Below are 21097 nucleotides of genomic sequence, written 5' to 3'. Positions count from 1 at the left end.
GCGTAAATGCAATTAACCAACATTGTGGCGAGGTGCCGTGGTTCAATGCACTATTCATACATTCTGAGTAACAGCATCGTTGGTAACAGACTTACAGAGTGGCACTGTGCGTGATGGTTGGCTTCTTGGTGAGTAACTTTATTGTGTAATTGTCCTTATATTATTCTCCGTGACGTGCACTGAGTATGTGCGCCCCCAATTTCTATCCTGTCTTCACATCATCATAGTCGGTGGTTAAAGTTAGTTTCTTGCTGTTTTTTGCTGGTTAAACTTCAGCTTAAGATCTTTGTAACAAGCCCCTGATCGTCTCTGTGTGCAAATGTTAATAACCCTGTGCGTATAGTGTGAAATGTCTCAATCAGCCTCACCTTTTCCCCGGCGCACTTCTACACGTTACTGTATGAACACGTTGTTGTGAGTTACACAAAAACATCGGTATTTACCTTGGGGGTAATCAGAGTCACCCACATGTGCTCCCACCACCCCAGAGAGAGCAGTGTCACCCATAGTTGCGCCCCCCCCGCCTGTTTTGGCCACACTGCAGCGGTGGGCAGCCAGTCTCCGCTTCACCTCCACCTTAATGTCGGACCACTTCTTCTTCACCTCTGCTTGTGTGGCTTCTCTAGACCCCCCAGCATTGACAGCCTCAGGCTCTCCCACCCACTCTTCTTGTGTTTGCCGGAGGACATCGTGCCAAAGAACACATTTTTGCGGGCCTCCACTTCAGAAAGTAGCACCTCCATCTCGCTTTCCGTAAAGTTCTTATTTTTTCCCATCTTATTCATTCTTTTTTCTTTATTTTCTAATTGTACATATAGGGGAATCGCAGGTACAGGGCTCATTTAGAATAGAAAGAAAGAATAGAATAGAAAAATACTTTATTCATTCTTTATTTAAATATGATTTGCAAATTTAAGTAGGGGCGTGGAGACTCCAGGAAGGAGTCGGGTGCTCCTACATGTGCGCTCAATTCCACGTTGATTGGGATGTACAAACGAAATGCGCTTGGATTGATGCGTGCGCACAGATTCATACATCCGACGTTGGAGGACATTTGGGTTTGAGCGTACGCCATGTTTCAGTAGGAAATCCACGCAAGTCTTTGTACATGAGGTCCCTGGAGAAAACCCACTAAGATCAAGATTCCAGTTTTACTGAAATCCTCTGCATTACTTTAAGTTACATACTTACAACATTGTCTGCTTTGCATATATATTTGTTCAGTAAAGGTTATTCTAAAGTCTTTGACATCTTTATGTCCTGGAACAGGAGCTGAAGCTGCCCTTTACGTTCATGAGTGGTCATATCCATGAGCTACGGATCCATGTGCCCTGGACCAAGCTGGGCTCAGAGCCTGTCGTCATCACCATCAACACCATGGAGTGCATCCTCAAGCTAAGGGATGGAGCCCAGGTTAGTCCTTTATTAGTAGGAGTAACATGTTATTCTTGATTGCACTGTTAGGCCAAAACAGGACTGTCCAAATCTCACCAATCTCACCTGTGCTGCATTAAAGTTTATATTAATTTTTTTTTTTAATTTTGTTTATATATTTGCAACTGAATTCTCCAACAAAAGAAGAAAAGAAAAAGTATTTAAGTAAAATTGTCAAAATTTCTGTATAGTCTTTTAGAGTGCTAAATGTCACAGGAAAAAATGTTTCAGTATCAGTGTTTTTCTTCTAATATTGTGTGGCCGTATTAGCTGCCTTTAGCTTGAGCAGATCTTTAGTCCCTGTTTCAAAAAATAGTTCTCTTATAAACAAAAGTTCAGTTTTTTTTTTAAGTTATTAAAAAAACGTTGTTTAACATCTGTGTCATTTAGGTTTGATAAAGTTGCTACGTGCCACATTTTTGGGTTCGTCCATGTAATCAATAAAATGATATAAGGATATAAGATCTATTATAGTGTTTAATTTAGTCACAAATGATTACTTTTTTAAAAAAGTTTGGTGTAGGAAAGGTATATTTGGAAAACAGCACGGTCCTATTTTTGCCACCCATGCAGTTAGCACATTTTAAAAGTGTAACTCACTACTGGTCCTTATATGGGAAGGTTGAGGTTTCAAGGCCAGATGTCCACGAAGAAACGAATTTCAAGGGAAGTCAATTACAGCTAATTATATAGGCAGCAGCAAAAGATTTCTAACACATGAGCGTCAGCTGCCCTGAACTGATGGTAAATATCATACTTTGCAGGTGCCCACTTTTCGTGCGATCTGGTTTCTAGCTCAGTGGTAATTTAAACATTCTTTTTTATGCTTGATACACAGCTTAAGGTCATGTACCAGTATCAGTATTCTCAAAACAACTATTTGTTACAGATGTTTTCTAAAAGGCTTCCAGTGAAGAAAAGATTTTTGGGGAATTGCAAATGACATTTGGACAAATTATTCAGTGGTATGTACACTCAAGAGACATAATTTGGAGTAAAGCCAAATTCACAGGAGAAGTCCTTCTAGTATGTGGAATTTAAATGAAGCACTTTACTTCTCTCCTATATGGGAGGCAGCAGGCTGACTACTGTGTTCTGAAGCCAAAAACTAAAGTCTGTTTCATTCATTTTCTTTATATGTGTAATGCTGTAACTAATAATTGTAATGATATTAGTAACAATAACAATTATGTCTCTAGGCTTTTAGTCCCACAGAAAGCTCATGCATTTTTGAGGTTAGATATCATGTTGATGTACATTTTTAAATTAGTTAAATTTGAATCAGATTCTAACTGAATGCAGGGCGTTAGTTTGGCGTTGGTTCACGCAACAGATGGGCCTTGATATTTTCCCATGAAGCTGTCATGTAATTTGTGTGATGGCCCAAAGGATTTAAAAGAACTGAAAAAACTGTTCTGTGCATGGAAAAAAACTTATATTTGAAGTTTAATAGATAACTAGTGTTCCTTCTGTCCGGTATAGACGGGAACCTTGTGGTAGGCCTCACACGGCCAAAGTGTGGAAATGATAAATGATATCATTAATATGGTTTGTTTTCATAATTACAGTTAAAGCCTGAGCACTGGCCTGTAAAAACATCCGCACATCTTTTGAAGTTCATTAAGGGCTGTGTAATTTGACCGGAATTATTTGGACCTTTTTAATGTTCGTGTGTCCCCCTGAGAGGAACTGGGTAATATTAGGTTTATTCAGATTGCCCAATAGGGCCCATCTGCAAAGCACCAAGAGCAGCTCACAATTATAGTTTCCAGCAAATGTGGAAATTTAGCAGCAGTTGGAGATTACAGCTTCTGCTGACAGTGTAATTGCTTGAAATTAGATGTAATGAGGATTGTAGTGCAGAAAGTATGGTAATGAAAAGATGTTGTCCACTTTTTTTTTAAGACTTTAATTTTACAAACTGGAGGCCGTGTACAAATAAAAAATATTCATTTTAAGAATTGTGTTATCGTGTCCTCAAATTCTATGATTTTCTGCAGCCTACTTTGAAATCCACAAGCTTTTTGAACATATGTCTATTGTGATATCTCAGTTTTCTTTGTTTAGTTTATTCATTTATTGTACATGATTACATTATTCTACTCAGTTTAAGCTAAAAATCTAAATACTTAGTCTTCAAGGGCAAATTGAATTTTAAGTGTGAATATGTGAAGTCAAGGGTTATCTACAACAATCCATGGCTCAAGGTGATGAACGATTTTGTATGAATTTAATTTAGACATGTTTTTCTTTGTGTCAGGATGCAGCTTATAAAATGTCTGGTGCCTTATTTGCCTTATTATTGAAGGAGTTTGCAACAATCCACTGTTTTTGACAGCTTCACACCAAACTAATTACAGTTTTGACTGTTTTGATTTTGTCTTTTGGCAATGTCATCAGTTTAGTGGTTTACCGCTCTGATGTGGTAGATTTGAAATTGTCCTTAATGCGATGCAGTGCAGTGTGAGGAATTATTTCCTCCAAGCTTCACCTTCTGTTGAGTAGCTGGATGAAGCCGTTTTGTAGAATTCTTTTTGCTGCTTTTTTAAGACTTGAATTTTTATTTGTAGCTTGCTGCAGCAGAGATTAGTATTATTACACTTTCTTAGTGAAAGGCTTGATGGCAAATCTTGATCAAATTTAGCAAAATTAGGGCATTTTTTTCCATTGACAACTTGGTAAATTGCTCCAGATGTTGAGGATGAGGTGTGATCAGCCAATTCAGAGAGGAACTGGCCAGACAACACTTACAGTGGATCACAACACTCTTAGACAGTCTTTATTATTTATGAGACACTGATAAAGGCTTGGGTTTACTGAGGAGAGCCTTTTTGGTTTTGGCAAAGCTCACTGCTTGATCTGGGGAGTTTATGGCCACTGAGTGCATTTGCCACTGATGTGGAGGTTCTGATTGATGCATTGCCTCAAGATGATTTTGGGAGGTGCCTTTGAGACTTGTTGGTTTGGCATATGGTTCTTTCTTCTGTTATATTCCTTCTAAACTATTTTTAGGGCTTTACACCACCAAACCCCATTGCTCCTAAATGATGGATAATACATGTGAATTAGGAAACCCCTTCTTGAAGGCTTCCTAAAAACCCCAAGTTGTTATTCTGTTGCTAAATCTACGTCCTGCTGGACAAAGGCTAGCTGCTCTTTAGTTTGAAAAATAAATCTATCAATGGAATTACTTAATTGTAAAGGTTAAGAACACTTTCTTTGGAGTTCTACTGCTCTACCTATGTTTAATGTGCTGTTTTGTCACCCAGGGGTTAACATTATGACTAGAAAGAAAACATGAAGCATGTGTTGATCAGTTGAATTCAACTGAATATTACTTTGCAATCCCAAAATGGGAAATTATTTTCAAAACAGTTGTGGGTCATTAGTTATTGTAAAACAGTAATTGTGTTCAGCAGAAGCTACTTCCTGTGTAGTGCTTTGTTGAAGAAAAGCTGAAGAAGCCTCTGACTGAATAGACTTTGTTGTTAGATCACTATGTTGTGTAAAGGGTCTACAGTGTTGTCCATTATGTTGAGCAGCTTTTGCAATATTCTTATGCTTATTATATCAAGGTCTGGTATATGTTAAGATGGCTGGGCAGAAGGTTCCTGTGGTCAGCATGTTAGATGCCGGATATATCGGCAGGTGAAAAGGCCTGAGCCTAACAGATGACAGGATCAAAGATAATATATGATAATTGAGTGCCAACACAGTGTTGGATAATCTGTTGGAACAGTTTTGATCTGTTGAGGCTTGTACTTAAAACATTTGTAGTAAAAGTAATGCTTTTCTCATTAATTCAGTCAGTATCACCTTAAATACACAATGAAATGCACCCTAATATTCAGCTGCCATTGTATACAATCTTCACTTATAAGCTGTGCCTTTATGTCACTGTGTCTAATCAACTAATCTTTCACAAGTCAAAAAACAAAGTTTGGATAGTGGAAAAAACAGTTTTTTGGAATTTTGCAATCAGGTAGCACAAACTGGATAATCTGTGTCCCAAAGATTGCAGGAGCAAACAGCTTTCAGAGATTGCAGCAAAAGTACAACTTCTTCTGTCTCCTCAGTCCTGTGTAGGAGGCCCCACTGAGCTTAGACATGCATCACTAGAGAATATATTTTCTTTGAATCCAACTCCCCAAGGCAGTAACAAAACCCATCTCTGTAAATAATAGTGAGATAGAATAATGGAAGTTGGAAGTTAAGCATTCCTAATAGTGAGATATGGTAAGATTGTTCTCAAAGACCTTGTTAAGGTTTCTGGCCACAGAAAATGCTATTTAGTCTTGTCCTTAAGATTTCTTTCGAAGGCTTATGCAAGCATTCACAGGTTTCCTCTTGCTTTATTCGTATACTTGAGGGGTCTTTTTTTTTTGTCAGTGTAGTTGAACTGTTGCTCAAAAGACTTTAGCAACCAATTTAAGAATGGGGGAAAAAAAGCACAAGTTTGAACTTACAAATGAAGGAAATTAATGTATCTCGAGACTAGCTTTCCGTGACTGGGAGAAGCCATAGCTAACTTGAACAAATAGTTGTTAATTTGACATTATTAATAGGACCTTCAGGCAGTGTATTTCAAATTTATCTGATGGTTTGCAGTTGGATCTGCTTTCTACAGCTGTGTTCTTCCAGCCACTTCACATTCAATGATCACTCACTTATGCTGTTTTTATGCTGCATGATCTTTCAAACGAGTTATTCACAAGTGATTTCATGCCCAGATGTCAGCAGTGTGCCCAGTTATCCTCTAAGTTTAATTCAGTCTTACCATTCTGCTGAACATAGTGAACTTCTGTCAACAAAAAGAGGAAAAGATAGAGATGCACTTCTTTGTGCCAGATCTCCATTTAAAAAAAGAAAAATCCATCCATCCATCCATCCATCTCCGGGGATCGGGTTGCGGGGAAAAAAAAAAAAATCATTAAAGTAAAATTAAATGATGTTATACCACAAATATTTCCTTTTTTGTATTCCTCAATATGTATTGTCTTTTATTCTTTTTTTATTATTTATTCTATTAATCATTTTTCCTAAAATTGCAAGATAAGAGGGCTCTAACCAGAAATGATGGTTTCCATTGTTTAAACGCATACTGTGGAAACACAGGTGTTGGCAGCCTCACCAGACCTCTTTGTGTTATGATTTGCAAATGTGAGTGAAGTTTCAGTGTTATTATACTGCTAAAATTTTCTGCAGAGTAAGTCTGTGTTAAATGCTAAGCAAATTACTTTGTAATTATACAGTACATTGTGTCTGCATGTCAGCTCCACATTTTTCTACAAAACATATTCTAGGGCTTAAACCAATCCTAGAATTAACTTTTGTGTATTACTTTGTCTCCTCATGTAACTTTTTACTATTGGTGATACATTGCACGTATTGGTTGACTTTCCAAATTGATTTAAAGCATCAGCAGAGAGCAACGTGCGAGCATGTCATTCAAGCAAAAGATCTTTGCACGCAGTCACCATTTCTTGTGAGTCAGCCAATACTGAACAACGCCTATCTTTGTCTAAGAGGTTTGGTGAATGTTTGAGTTCCTGGTGGGATGCGGTCACTTCACCTCCTCAGACACAGGAAAGCAGCTGGGGGAAAAATGTATCCCAGTGGCTTCCTGTATTCAGTGAGTCAAATGGAGATCAATACACCGTGGGCAGGATGCTGCTGTTCCACAACTTAATCCCTGCTCTCAGGCCATCCGGACTAGAGCAGCCCCTCACTGGACCTTATTACTTGCTCGGTGCTCTTTGCAATATTGTAGTTTGGGAAACGATTACCTTGCAATTAAGGCTAATGTTCACTCGATTAGTACTTTGTTCTATCAGAGGGTCTTGGAAGATATTGTGTTGCAGTTTAAAACACTGTATCGTAGGAGCTTTAAATCTAAAAGGACATTAGCAGTGATTGCATGAATTTAGGCAAGAAGTTGACCACTTGTTAACTTTAGATTGCTTTTGTAGGGATAGTTTCATTTGTTTGAAGTGGGGCTCTAAGAGCCATTTATCCATAATTGGTGTATTACCTACAGTATTACCAATTATCCTGCCAGCGATAGGCAATGTCCAGCTGTTCACAGGGTCAGAAAAAAAAACACAATTTAGCTACTCAATAAGGGGCTAACCCTAAAAGAAATAGAAAAACAAGAGAAAAAAGTATTTTTCATGTGGCACTGAAGCAGTTATATAGATCCCTCTTTGAAGCCACCACTCATTTGATAATACAGCCATATAGCATTGTGGAACACAGGAATTTTTTATTTTTTTTTACCTCTGCCTTGACGTTGGCATTTAACGGTATCTTAAGCGTCTACTGCATCCATCCATCCATTTTCTAGACCCGCTTAATCCAATTAAAGACATACTATGCAACTTTTTCATGGTCATAAAATTGCTTGGCAATCATCAGTTTGCTTGGCTGACCCGTTCCGATGAAAACTGTGACATTTCCATCTCCATCTGGTGGCCCTAGCCCGAAACAGCGCTTGCAACTTTGCCTGTGGCGCCACGTGCTTTGTTTAGCTCTGGAAGTCTCGCGACACACGAGAGCCGAGAACTACTGCTTCACGGCAGGTCGTAAAGGGCTCTGAGCCGAGCCAGGTAGCCTGATAGACACACCATTAGCTGTCGACGGCTGAATTGAATGCGGTTACGGCTAAAATCGTTACATTTTCCAAGTCAAAACTTGTGAAAACGATGTTTGGTTAGCAGCCATTAAGCTAACCACCGTTTTCATCAGTGGATGTAGCTGCTAGTATATAGACAAATGTTGAGCAGTTGCCGTGTGCAGGTTAGCAGTGATGTCGGTGTAGAACTTGTCGTTTTCATTACAATAATTTTGAATGTGGCTTGCTGGAGTTGAAGGTATTTGAGTTGTAACTGTAAAGGTGAACATACTGTTATGTATTGTTCCTGCCTCACGAACTATATCTAAAATAACAATTCTCTGTTTCTGAAGAGGCTGGCTATAGCACTAGGACTAGAAATGTCCGTTCGTGTTTCTTTCAGTGGATGTTGCTATAAGGACTTTTGTAGAACTACATTTGTACAAATACACAGTCTTCCTGCGCCAAGTAGTAGGTCTTGGTGTAATGAAATTAGGCTATGTTACGATCGCTTCCAGAATGATCTTTTTAGGACTGTTATTATTACTATTTGGGTGTGTGTGTGTGTGTGACTGTGTTCACTTTCTCATGCGGACCCAGGACAAATAAACCGTAAATTGCCTCTGGTGGGTTTACGACAGTCTGGCTAGACTGTCGCCTATTTTCTACGGAGCTCCCCCTACCGCTTTGGGGTGTGTATTGCATGGTAAACAAACCCCGTATTACTGAGCCCTGCTTTAAGGGTTGTGGGGGGCTGGAGTCTGCCACAGCTATAATTGGGTGGGAGGCAGCGGGGTACACCCTGGACGGGTTGCCAGTCCATCACAGGGCCACACAGAGACAAACGACCATTCACGTTCACACTCACGCCGAGGAACAATTTAAAGACGCCAATTAACTTAACATGCATGTTTTAGGACTGTTGGACGAAGCCAGATTACCTGGATAGAACCCATACATACACAGGGAGAACATACAAACTCCACACAGAAAGGCCATGTTGGGGAAAACAATTGCACACACCGCAAAGACAACCTCCACCTTCCAACTCAGTTGCACGATGTATGTGTGCACAAGAGGACATAACATTAACGAATGGAGTGGGAGTCTTTAAATTACTCAGTACCTGACCCAATGGTGATTTTTAACTTGCCAAATGAAAATTAAATTGCACAGATCGGGTCAGACTGAGCTGATGGTGCGTTTCACACCAAAAAAACTAGAGACACTGATGGTCATGAATTGTCGGCCTGGTGAGTGAGAGCCCTAAAGCCCAAATAATCACATTTTCTTACAAGAATCCACATGTGTTTTATCTAATTTAATTTAATCAATTTTATTTTGTTATCGTGTTTTTGACAGTTTTCGATCTTTTAAGTAAACTGGAACCAAGTATACAAGTGGTGTGCAAATATAATTCTTTCATTCAGTTTGAATGCTCTCAAACTTCCTGCAAGATGGCTTTAGAATCTCTCAACACTGATGTAAAGCCTTCTCCCATTTTGTTTGATTTATTCTAACTTGCTGCTTTTAGAACATTGATACTTTCCAAGAATACTCAGGCCTCTACAGTTTGTGCCTTCCAGCTGCACCTCACATGTGCAATTAAGTTGTCAGCATAGCCTCAGCCACTGCTTTCACTGTTCTTGGTGGCTGGTGCTTACATTGTTCAAGGGGTGCTTATGTCTTGTATAATGTGCTTGATATTTTGTATGACATAATGGGAAAAGCTCAGAAAAGGAATGGTTCTGTTTTGATAGGTGAATGCCAGTTCATGTTAAAATCAGGTAGTGGCCACTAGTTTACCACTCGATTGTTATCGGACGGATGCTCATTTTCACAAAAAGTTGCAAAGATGCATAATCATTTTCATTTATATTTGAAAAGAATAACAATGAATGGATTATTTATGTGATAAATAATTGGCAAACAACTGTGGAGTGAATTATTTGAATAAGAAATGAACAGGTTCAATTTAAAGCTGTTTTATGTCTAGAAATTTCCCTTATGCGTAATAATTGAGTCTAAGTGTATTTTCTATTATTTTTTTGATCGTGTGTGTTGGGAGGCTTATTGCACGCATTTCTGTATGTAAAGAGTCTGTGTGGATTGTTTAATTGTAGCTAACACACTGCAGTAATTAGCACTATGAGGTAGCTGTGCCAGTGTAAGCAGCATGCCTCACATGCTCAGCCTTGAATTGTGGTCGGCTGATGGAGACATCTGTAAGACCATTACTTCTCTGATCTAAATCAGGAACATTTTATCCTTCTTTCCAATTTTCTTTGTTTCCTTCACTTATAATTCTTCTTTTTTTTTAAGTTGATTAATTTATTTGTTACTCCACCCCAACACTTTCCACTCTTACTTTCTGTCTTTTCTTTTTGGGCTGTCTGTTTTCTGATATTTTTTTCACTGTCTTTGCTTTCTTTCAGTTTATTACTCTCTTTCCTTTATTTTTTTTTCTTTCTAAATTTGAGTGAATACGATGACTAAAACTAGAGCCCACCAACGGTAACATGGTGTGCAAACATCAAGAGGTTACAGTTCAAAATGTGACGGGACGTCAGTGAAAAAACTTAGTGGTCTACTCAAGACTGTTCAAAATGGCACCAAGTTCCATTATGGAGTTCAGGACTTTTCACTAGCCTGGATTTGAATTTCTTGTTCTTTTCATCAAGTGTTAGGATTGAAATTGCGTGTACATTAGCCTGTACAAAAGAGAACTAACATTTGGTTCACCTTCTATACTAAAAACCAACATACATATGTTTTGTTACAAAGAACCTGATGTCATGTATGAATACACAGGCTTTGAGATTTTAGATTAATGGAGCATTATGCACCATTCAACTGGAGCCTTCTCAGCTACTGTTTTTTTTTTTTACTGGTATTACTTTGCATTTACTTGCAAGACTAAAAGTATAACCTATAACAAAACATACACATCCACATCAAATGGTATTGCAGATGACAACTTTATACTTTATTGCATTAAAGCTCTGCTCTGTCCAAGCCACCTTTGCTTTTGCTGTTGAGACAAAACATTTCTTGAAATTTAAATCACATATTATAGAATGTAATGGTCCAGACTAGAGCTAAAATGCACATAAATATGGCACTTTGCACAACCAAGAATTAAAACATTGCAACAATTTGTTAATTATTAGAATGACACTGCATCAGTGGACGACTGCTGCAGTAAAGAATATTTCTTCCCGTGATGCTCATGGGAAATGTGAGATTGGGGTGGATAAAATGAATGAGCTTGGAGCACTGATGCAGAAGCAGTGGAAATATCGGTGATAAATATTATTCGTCTGACTTTCAGTTTGTAGGAGCGGACAGAAGCTGCCAAGAGAGAGGTAACAGTAAAGGTGGAAGTATTTTAGTAAGTTTACAGCAGATTGTGTAATCCGGGGCATGTCACTGAGAAAGAGCGTCTCTGCACAATGTCATTCCAAAATATCACATTTTGATTTGTCAGACCATATGAAATATGACCATCATATGACCATATTTACTCAACAGGATTGTTTCTGTTTTTAAGGAAGTACTGCCTTGAGGATCACAAACTGCTACTACTGGTTTTCAACTTTTTTTACAGACTTTTTTTTTTAAACCCTAATTTTTTGATTCTGTCACATAACATGCATATTGAAATTTCCTAATTCTTTTTTTTAGTCAACATTGATAAATTTTACGTGTACATTTTCAACCTGTTTGTCCAAACAGTGGATGAAGATGCTCTCCTGTTTACACCTGTCTGTTTTGGAATCACACAATTTCCAGTCTTTAAAATAAGCGGATGAATGAATGAGTAAATCATGAAATTTAACACTTGGTGGACAGTTTTTTTCCCCCTTCTGTCCCATGGTTAAACATCTGCACTAAAACTGTGCTTCTCATGTACGGGTAATGAAGCCGGGAAACGGCTGCAGGAGATGTCAGAAACTCAGAAGTCAGAAACCCTGTTGTTGCTCCCAGTGGAACTGCTCTGTAACTGGGATTTCATGTTTATCTTTGTTATTCTGGGCACGTTGGAGTCGGATATTAAACATAGCCAGTTTGACTTGGGTAATGTGGAGGTATTCTTGGCAAAGACATCCAATTTGACATCATCACTGTTGTGATCCCGCCGTCATTGGAGTGAAATGATTTTGAAATTCTACATTCTTTCTTTCTTGTACTGTATATCTTGCTTTCCTGCTCATAAATGAGCACGCTATGCATTTTGCTTGTCTTTAACCTGGGGCAGTAGTTTGCAGAGATGACATAATTTGTTTTTTTCTAATTATCAGGAATACGTAAACTGCACATTAGTGATTATTTTGCAATAGATAAAATTCCAAGATTTTTAGATGAACCAGAGTTTAATTCATATTCTTAAGGACTCTCTGATTGGTGTGGCTTTTGTCATCATCTGATGGCTAATATACGCATTATGTGCTAAGAGAACAAGTATGTGTGGCTTTTAAGGAGAAAAAAAAATTGACTTGACCAATACTTTCTACATGACAGCAACACATTATTTTGATGTACATGTACTTTTTACGAATGTTCTGAAAATGTTTCTATAAAGTGCTCATTGTTTCTTAATCACTGACTCTCATATACAGTTGCGTCTTACATGTGTTTTTGCTGGCGTTTGACCATGTGTGACATGTCTAAATGGATGGAAGGGGAGGTTTCTTTTGGTTGACTAATTTGTGAGTTGAATCTTTTTTCAGAAAGCTCTAAAAAAAAAGTTACACTTTACTGTGATTTAATTTCTCTTTATGCTACACAGGCTAACATTTTATGTGCTTTGAAAAAGGTATCTTATGAATGTGGTTTCAGTTTATATCCTTCAGCACATCGTGTACATATCATGATTATGATATTTAATTTCTTCATTCACTGTAAGTGTGGGTTTTCTTTCCCAGTGGCGGATCTAGTTACTGAAACGGAGTAAGAAAGAGAGAGGACGAGACCACATTCTTGTAATGAGCTGTTTTCATTGAGATAATTACTCAGAATGTCACACAATGTTATATTCATCATGGCTGATTTCAGTCTCTAATCCCTCCAATCGGCCACGGATTCCAGCTGCTCTACAGTGATTTTTAGAATATAGGTCTTTATAATTGCACTGCTTATGAGATTGCATTTGTTGGTGCTGTTCCACACTACTATGTGCCTTTTGGTCTACATTTGTAATGTAGTGTGTTGATCTATCTTTATACAAATTGCAGGGCATATTTGTTGTATTAAGGGTTGTTACTGCTAACAGGGATAGATGTGAGGGAGACTAGCTGGTTGCAGCCCTCTCTAGTCTACTTCTGTTTTAGAAAATCCCCCCACCTTTTAATCATACTAAAATAGCTTTCTGCATTTGTTACAGTTTCATTAAAAGGCCATTAGCAGCTCATTTTTAGCTGAGCTGATGGATGTGTTTGAAGCCTTCGGGATGTTAAAGAGAAGGTAATCTAACTCAACTTTCAGAGCTGCTCCTTTCAGCTATAATTCTATTGGGGCTGTCAGCAATGATTCAAGCAACTTTAGAGTAAAAGGGTGGCTGAATACTATTTGACATCACTGGAAAGTTCTCACACGATGATTGCATGTTTGAAACACTGAGCCACATTTGATGTTTAGTTCCTCTTGGTGTCGGCTGTAAACCATTCAAAAGACAATCGGGGACTTCACTTTTCAAGCTTCATACTAGCTGGTTTTTGGTTTGATGAGAAGCTCTAGAATAAGTGGAATAATGAGAAAGACAGCGCAACACAGAAGACAGGACTTCTCCTTGTCAGTCACAGTATGTGTCTAAGTGTTTCTGTTTTTTTTATGTGTGCATACGAGTGATTTAGAGGAGGAGGGGGTCGGTCTGAGATAAGGAGCTATTGGGTTTCCTTAATTTATTTTCTCACTCAGTAGGCGTTCGCCTTTCCTAGCCTGGCCTCCAAACGGCAGGCCTGCTGCTTTGATGTCAGCATGAGTTTGCCAGCAACTTACAGAGGAAAAACAACAATAACAAAGAGTGTGTTTATCCAGCAATGGTCTGCATGCTCCCATTAATCTCATGAAACATTGTGAAATGAACCAGTTTTAAAAATGTTTTGATTTCAAAGATCAGGCAGTTGAAGGCAAGACGGGTAGTTGGCTGCTAACCTCGGCCAACATTTTCTTTCTGTAGTAAATTGAAATGTTTGAACATTTCCACATTCTATTCTTCCTCCCAAATATGCATTGCTTAATAGAAAACAAACTCAGTTTTGCCATAGGCCCAATATACATCAGAGAGAGAATGTCTCAGATAAGAAATGTCAGTGTTTTGCTTCCAAAATGCTGTAGTAATTAATATAATCAATAATAATGATAATGACAATAATTATCATACAAATAGAAAGAATATTGATTATAATGATGATAATAAACAATAATTGTTTTATTAAAAGTAGGCTAAAACAATTTAAACAAGTGCATGTAAACCATATCCACCTAAAATGAAGGAGCTTGCCATGACTTGCATACTAAGATACTAAGTATTCTTCCTATAAGTTTTTTAAATTCACACCACAGTTTAAACATAAATAACAATGTCAATGTCCGATAAGACTATGTTAGTTTCCGGTATCTGAGTTACAGCTAGTTTGTTTACACAAGGAAAACTGTTGAGTATCTCCTGGGTTGCTGTTTCTAATAGCTGGAGGTGATGGTGGGGTTCAGCTAATGTGTTGAACAGCTCCTTTGGGTTGACCCTTTAGACAGGCTCAACACGCTGGACCCTGACTGAGTCAGACGTCTGTGGGGGGGGGACAGAGGTCATGTCTGGTTTTCCTGTGCCAGACAACACCTCCACTGGTGCCCACTTACCCTCTGAGTAGGGGGTCCCCTTGCCTGTTACTCAGTTTCCTTTGTCTTTCCTATGGTCTCATAATCTCCAGCTCTCTCTGACTCTTTGCATCTCCCAGCTACTCTTGGCCTTGCTGTCTCACTTTCTCTCACTCTGTTATTTTTTCCACTTATCTCATTGTTTCTAGTATCCCCTTTCCTTTTTTAACTACTGTCATCTTTGGTCAACAGCTAAGTCGACATGCCTGTAGGGTAAACTGCCCCCCACCCCTTTCCTGGTTCTTGTGCCTCTCTCTTTCTTTATCCTTCCATCCCTCATTCCATGTCCTGTGCCCTGTCGTGGCATTGGAGGATCAGTTTACCTCGCAGCAGCTGAGGCAGGCTTCATTTGTCTCAGGGCTTCCCTCTGAAAAGGCATTTTTCACCTCTGGAGACTTGCTCACTGCCCACAGTGACATTGAGCGCTTAATTGCGCTACTCCCAGATTTGGCAGCCTTGTTCTTTAGTGGCAGTTCAAGCTCTTGAACAGAGTGTACTCTTGGCTTGCTGAGATATGCATTCCTTTAGGTATAGATATGAGAGCCTGCAGTGAAGGGAAACTGTTTCTAATTCTAATGGACTCATGTCTAAATACTGCAACAATTCTCAAGTCTCATTATAAACGTAATTTTTATTAGGATGTTTTTGAATATTACAGATGCAAATATGAAATAATGACAAATTTACTAATGACGTGACGTGAGTAATGAGCAACACATTTACATCTTACAGTTTGCCAATCTCAACTCCTTTGGACCACAATGAAATATCTGTTACTCCATCTCTGTTGTGCAATTCCCATCTATAATCGCTGAAGATATAACTGCTTGCCCTCTATAGACTTAGATCTACCACCTAAGTCTATAGAGAAGTAAAACATAAATATTTATGTCGGAACCTCTTGTCTTTTTGTCCATTCCATGTTTATTTTACCACACTGGGTGATAACTGCATGCTTGTCAGTATACCCACATTTTGCCAGTATTTGAAATAAAATTGTGTGACTAAAACACCAAGAGATGAAAAGCATTGTTACAAACTATTAGTTGAGCCAGCAAAGATGTGCAGATAATAATGGGAATGTGCTTGATCAGGATGTCAGCATGACTTACTTGGAAAGTGTGGCTGTAGGTTTTCAGTTTCTCATTTGAGGATGTTTGAATGAAGTGTATGTCCATGAAGTACCCAAGTATATTGGGTTTTGACACCTAAATTGTTTATCTTAGTCAGGTTAAGGGGCAACTCCTGAGACACTTAAATGCTAAACACATGTGATATCCCCTTTCTCTGTCCAAAATGTCCAACTAGCTTACCACCCAGGCGGACTTTGAAAAGTTGCAGTCACCTCTAATCAATGCTACACTGAGTTTTAACCCACTCAACTGACCACAACTCACCAACTTCACAATATTGTAAATGTATACATATGTATATATATATATATATAAATATATATATTTGTTTGTTTTGTAAAAAATATTTTTTCCCTCCATTTATTGTAGGCTTTTCCAATATCTTGTCTGTTGCTGGCTGTGAATGTGAGTTTTAGATACTTATACTTAGTAGTTTGTTCTCTATCTGCTGATTTTGACGTGATCAACGGTTCTCCAAATGCATCACTCATGATTAAAGCTTGGGTGGGCAAACATTCAGAAAACAAGTACCACAACTTATGAATTAAAAACTTCTCCTCAAATGTCAACAATTCATCTTGACTTTTTCTTTATTTTCGTTACTTTTATTTTATTTTAGGATGACCATGACAGCAGCTCTAGCTCCACCAGTCGCAGTGTCTCAGATGGCTCCAAAGCTGTGGCCAAGCCCCGCCGCCTCCAACAGGCAGCCCCTAGTGACCCAGACCTGCCCCCAGGTGAGTGATGGCCCCAGGCCCATTGTGGCCACCCCCCCGGGCAAACACTACTTCAAACTATTTACAGTGCAAAGCTTGAACTATTTCGGATTGTTGGAAGCCCGATACCTCAATGTTGCTATCAGGTACAAATTAATCTAGCAACTCTTCACTCTGTGAAAAATATCGATTTTAGGAGAAACTGCACTGTTTTTCACAAGTGTAAATCAGTCGGCGTGAGCTTGGGGGATGTGTCTGTAATTAATCACAAAGTGACAGCTCTTATCAAGACCACTTGCGTACAGACCTCCTACAGGGCCATGTATTCCAGACCTGCCTCACTGCAACTCTTAACTGCACCTAACAGAGATGGTCTTGTCTGGATTATGGATGCTTATTAGCTTTTATTAGTTGTTATTAATTATTAAACAACGGTGAGGTTTTTTTTCTTTCCTACTTTCCTTGCACAGACAATTTGATTTATAATAAGATGTGTTATGGGCTCTAAGTCAGAGTAATCTTACTGAAATGCTCAAACTACTACTGAGCGTTAATGATTACCTCTGAAGCGCAACATTTTGGGGAACAATTAGAACCAGTACAAGGTTTTGGGGTTACTAACTAAATGGTAAAAACTTCAGCTGTGACAAAGAAGGTGGAAAATGGGAGACTGGAATATAACAATGAGGAGTAGAAAATAATAGAAAATTAATTAGAAATGGATAAAAAGACTGGGAACTGGGAGCCCTAAGCTGTAATAGATAGGTCAGCGTACCATCCAAAGGTTTGCTCCCAGAGCCCCAGTATGCTTAAATATATGAACTTACACTCCTGGCTGGTTGTATCTAGGGAGGATCTATTTCCCGGCCTGATGTTATGAGATAATATCTCTCCCCAGCTGTTAAAGCAGGGTGCCCCACACCCTAGCATCTCCCTTTGGGCCTGCTTCCAACAGATCCCCCTGATGTGTGTGTGGATATGTGTCTCTGTTTGACTTTGTGTTTCCAGGGCTTTTAGTTTATCTTTGTTCATTTGTCTGCACACTCGACACTGTTCCACCAGTGGTCCTCGTTTCAACCCATTACAGGCTATACAGACAACTCAGGGGTCAGAGGTTGGAGTAGCTCAATAATGGCAAGGAAATAGATGAGTGCTGTAATCCCAGCCTTCCCTAATTAAAAGGGAGAGGTTAAAAGGTAGATGAGGTAAAACTAACCTGCTATGACTCAGACAGAGGATATTTTCTTAAGAATAAGATACAAACCAAACCTATCAGGAATCTTTTAATGTGTTTAAAGGATGCTTTTCTAAAGCGTAGACACATCACATCAGTGCACACAAATATTATTTATAGACTTCTTACGTCTCTTGGTATGGACACAGATTTTGCTGTCCTGTGACATTAAGAGCTTCAACATGCTTTTAGTTATTTGTTTAATAAGGATCAATATCAACAGTTCCAATTTTGCAGATTTTTGCAGATCAAATACGTTTTAAAAGTTGATGTTGTTTCGCTGTAGCCTACTGCATGTTAAAGTGTTTTTTTTTTTTTTTTTTTTTTCTTTTAAATGCTGGGATTGGAAAAAAAAAAGCTGTCGAAAGCACAGTTCAGCTTTTTATATCGCAACAAATCCACACTGACACCGTCTCTACTCACACTGCCACTGCTGATGTCAATATATCTGTCATATAGATATTATGAAATGCATCGGTACAATCTAGACATGTTTTCATTTCTTGCATCAACATTTTTTCCTCTTAACTCTAAAGAAAATTTGTCTCTTCTGCTGTAAAATTTCAACTATTAGTCTACTTGTACTTTACACATAATACTATAAAGTACTATACTAATTACTGACTGTGATGGCCTACTGTCAGATTCAGAGACCTGATGCATTACTCTAAAAGTATGCAACATTTTTCAACTAAAATATAAAATGAATCATTCCTGAACAACCTTGGTTGATGTTATCAAAGTAACTATCCTGGTAATATCACGAACAGGGGGAATTAGAATTTTATCATTCACTTTGGGGTATGCAATATTTCATTTTAAAGCTGTTATTGGACAATACAGATATTGGATAGTATGGAGATATTATGCATCTCTCGGAGGGATATAAGACAATAAAGCATGCGGCTTTAGTTTTTATCTTTAGAAAAGCTTTTGTCAAAGACTCAGCAAACAACAATGTGGGCAGTCTTTTTTGCTTACATAATTCATTCTTTAGTTGCATGTATCTAAAATAAAGTTTGTTGCTCTTTGATGTTTTTGTCTCAGAAGACGGTGATGGACAGTGATGTTTAGATTATATTCCTTAAGGAAAACCCTTGTGAGACTACCACAGGGCAATGGACGTATGCACGTATGTTGACAAACTACTGTGCTGCATCTTTTTCACTCCACTTTAAAACAACCAAAACAAAGCATGGTGGCACCAAAAAGCAGCCACTTGCAGTTATCCATTCATTTGGCCCTAAGCTCTCACATACTGAATACATTTATTCTCCTTGTTCACCCTGTGGTGGAAAATAGTGATGTTAATTCATATGCCATGTAGCCGCACAGAGACCAAAGACCAAGTGCTTCTACCTTGGGCAAATCTGTGAGTGATTATGTTTACTGCTTCTTGTGGGGGACCACTAGCCACTGTTTGTGAGAACTGTACTTGTCTGTTCCAGGGGACTCCTGCTTTTACTCTACACACTATTGAAAATGTGTTTTGTTTTATGTGACTTCAAATGGAATTGATTGTCACAAGTTTCCACTGGATTGTTTTACTCAAGGTTTAGCATTGGCGTCTGTCAGTTGGATAGATCAGAGGCTATACTTCGGTTAGTAATTTAAAAGCTGAACAATTATAATAATTGACAAAATCTTTTTAAAATCTTTTTTTTTATATATCTTTTTCTCTTTTTTTCATTTAGCATGAAGAGTCTCTATAGCATGACAGTATCTCTAGGTGAAGGAAGCATTTATGGCACAGGAAAAGAAGAGACACTCCCTACCTAATTATGAATTCAAACCAAATGCAAAGCAAGTAATGGTTTGTTTTACTGGCATACATTCAGCCACTGGAGGATTTTTGGAGCATTTCGCAGTGGATTTGAAATAACACATACCCGTCCTCCTACAGTATGATTAATTTTCAGCTGCGGACAGGGATTATAGGTGTCTGGATATTGAGGTTCTCATCTTGTGAAAGTTTGAGCTGTTATAATGCAGACATTTTTAGGGTAGATGGATGCGAATGTGTGTCATAATAAGCCTACCACATAGCCAAAATGAAGATGGCCTGCTGATGTCAGAATTCTGGAACCCTAAATCTGAAACTAGCTGTACATAAAACTGTAAGGTTAATACTCAGGCAGTTAAAGATAAACCAGCTACCATGAGCTGAATGCAGCTTATATATATATTTTTTTTGCTTCATACCAAAGTAGCCCAGCAAACATTTAGACCAGCTAAATGTTTGCTGGGCCAAATGAGTTTCAGTGACTCTGAAATAACTTTCAGTTTGAGATTTGCATGAAACGAAATGGACTTCTGAGATAAATCCACGGTCCAGTGCAAATACTGCCCTGTTACTGGTTCCTTTGCCTATAAAATAAATATGAAAGCTACTCTGGTATTACCAGAAAGGATTTCTTATTGATGGAGAATATCCAAAAGTTCCCTCAAGCTTTCTTCTGTTATTGGGATTTTGTATGCCATGTGTGGTTTGATTCCTGGTAATCTACCATTTTACTATAAAAGTCCCCAGGGCTATTGACAAAACATTATTTGGTGGTTGATATTACTGGTGATTGTAACCTTGTAGTCATATAGGCGTGCAATGTTTCCACAGTCCTGCAGGAAACCTGTCAAGACAGAAGAGAGAAAAGTGGATCACTATGTTTACATTCTTTTCTTTCCCATTTCTCCAAAAAAAAGAAAAGCATTGTATCTTGTATTGGGTATGCCTTCTCTTGATAACATTGCTTGTATCAGTCATGTTTTAAAACAACCCCACAGGACCAATTTACTGGTAAAATCCTCATCTAATCCCATTGTCATTCTCTCCTTGACTGGCAAGGTCAATAGTTTCTCATACTTTAGAATGGTAAGCGTGTACAGTATAGTTTTTCTTTCTGTATTGCACAGAAGAGAGAACTTGGCCTTTTCTCAGATCAAATAAAGGAGCAGTCTTTTCCAGTAATTTATGCTTGAACAGTTTTAAGTGGACTTTTTTGCTGTGCTGCAACAGGTGTTGGCTGTGTCAATTGTTTACAGAAGTTCAGAGCTATGAGGTAGCTTGCAGAGAGATGGACAGGCTCCTTGGACTTGG

At 38.4% G+C, this 21097-nt stretch overlaps 1 protein-coding gene across 8 annotated transcripts in view; it reads left to right on the top strand.

Moving 5' to 3' along the window:
- vps13b (vacuolar protein sorting 13 homolog B) overlaps window positions 1-21097 on the top strand; it is a 310547-nt gene that overhangs the window by 4192 nt on the left and 285258 nt on the right. For all 8 annotated transcript variants that reach the window (XM_075464765.1, XM_075464763.1, XM_075464764.1 and 5 more), the window contains exons 3-4: window positions 1270-1413; window positions 16673-16790. In XM_075464765.1, the coding sequence (XP_075320880.1) occupies window positions 1270-1413; window positions 16673-16790 (262 nt within the window). The remainder of the gene's footprint in view (window positions 1-1269; window positions 1414-16672; window positions 16791-21097) is intronic.

This window comes from Odontesthes bonariensis, chromosome 5, assembly GCF_027942865.1.
Source record: "Odontesthes bonariensis isolate fOdoBon6 chromosome 5, fOdoBon6.hap1, whole genome shotgun sequence".
Taxonomy (NCBI): domain Eukaryota; kingdom Metazoa; phylum Chordata; class Actinopteri; order Atheriniformes; family Atherinopsidae; genus Odontesthes; species Odontesthes bonariensis.
The sequence above is the reverse complement of the archived record's forward strand: the minus strand, read 5'-3'. Positions and strand labels throughout refer to the sequence as shown.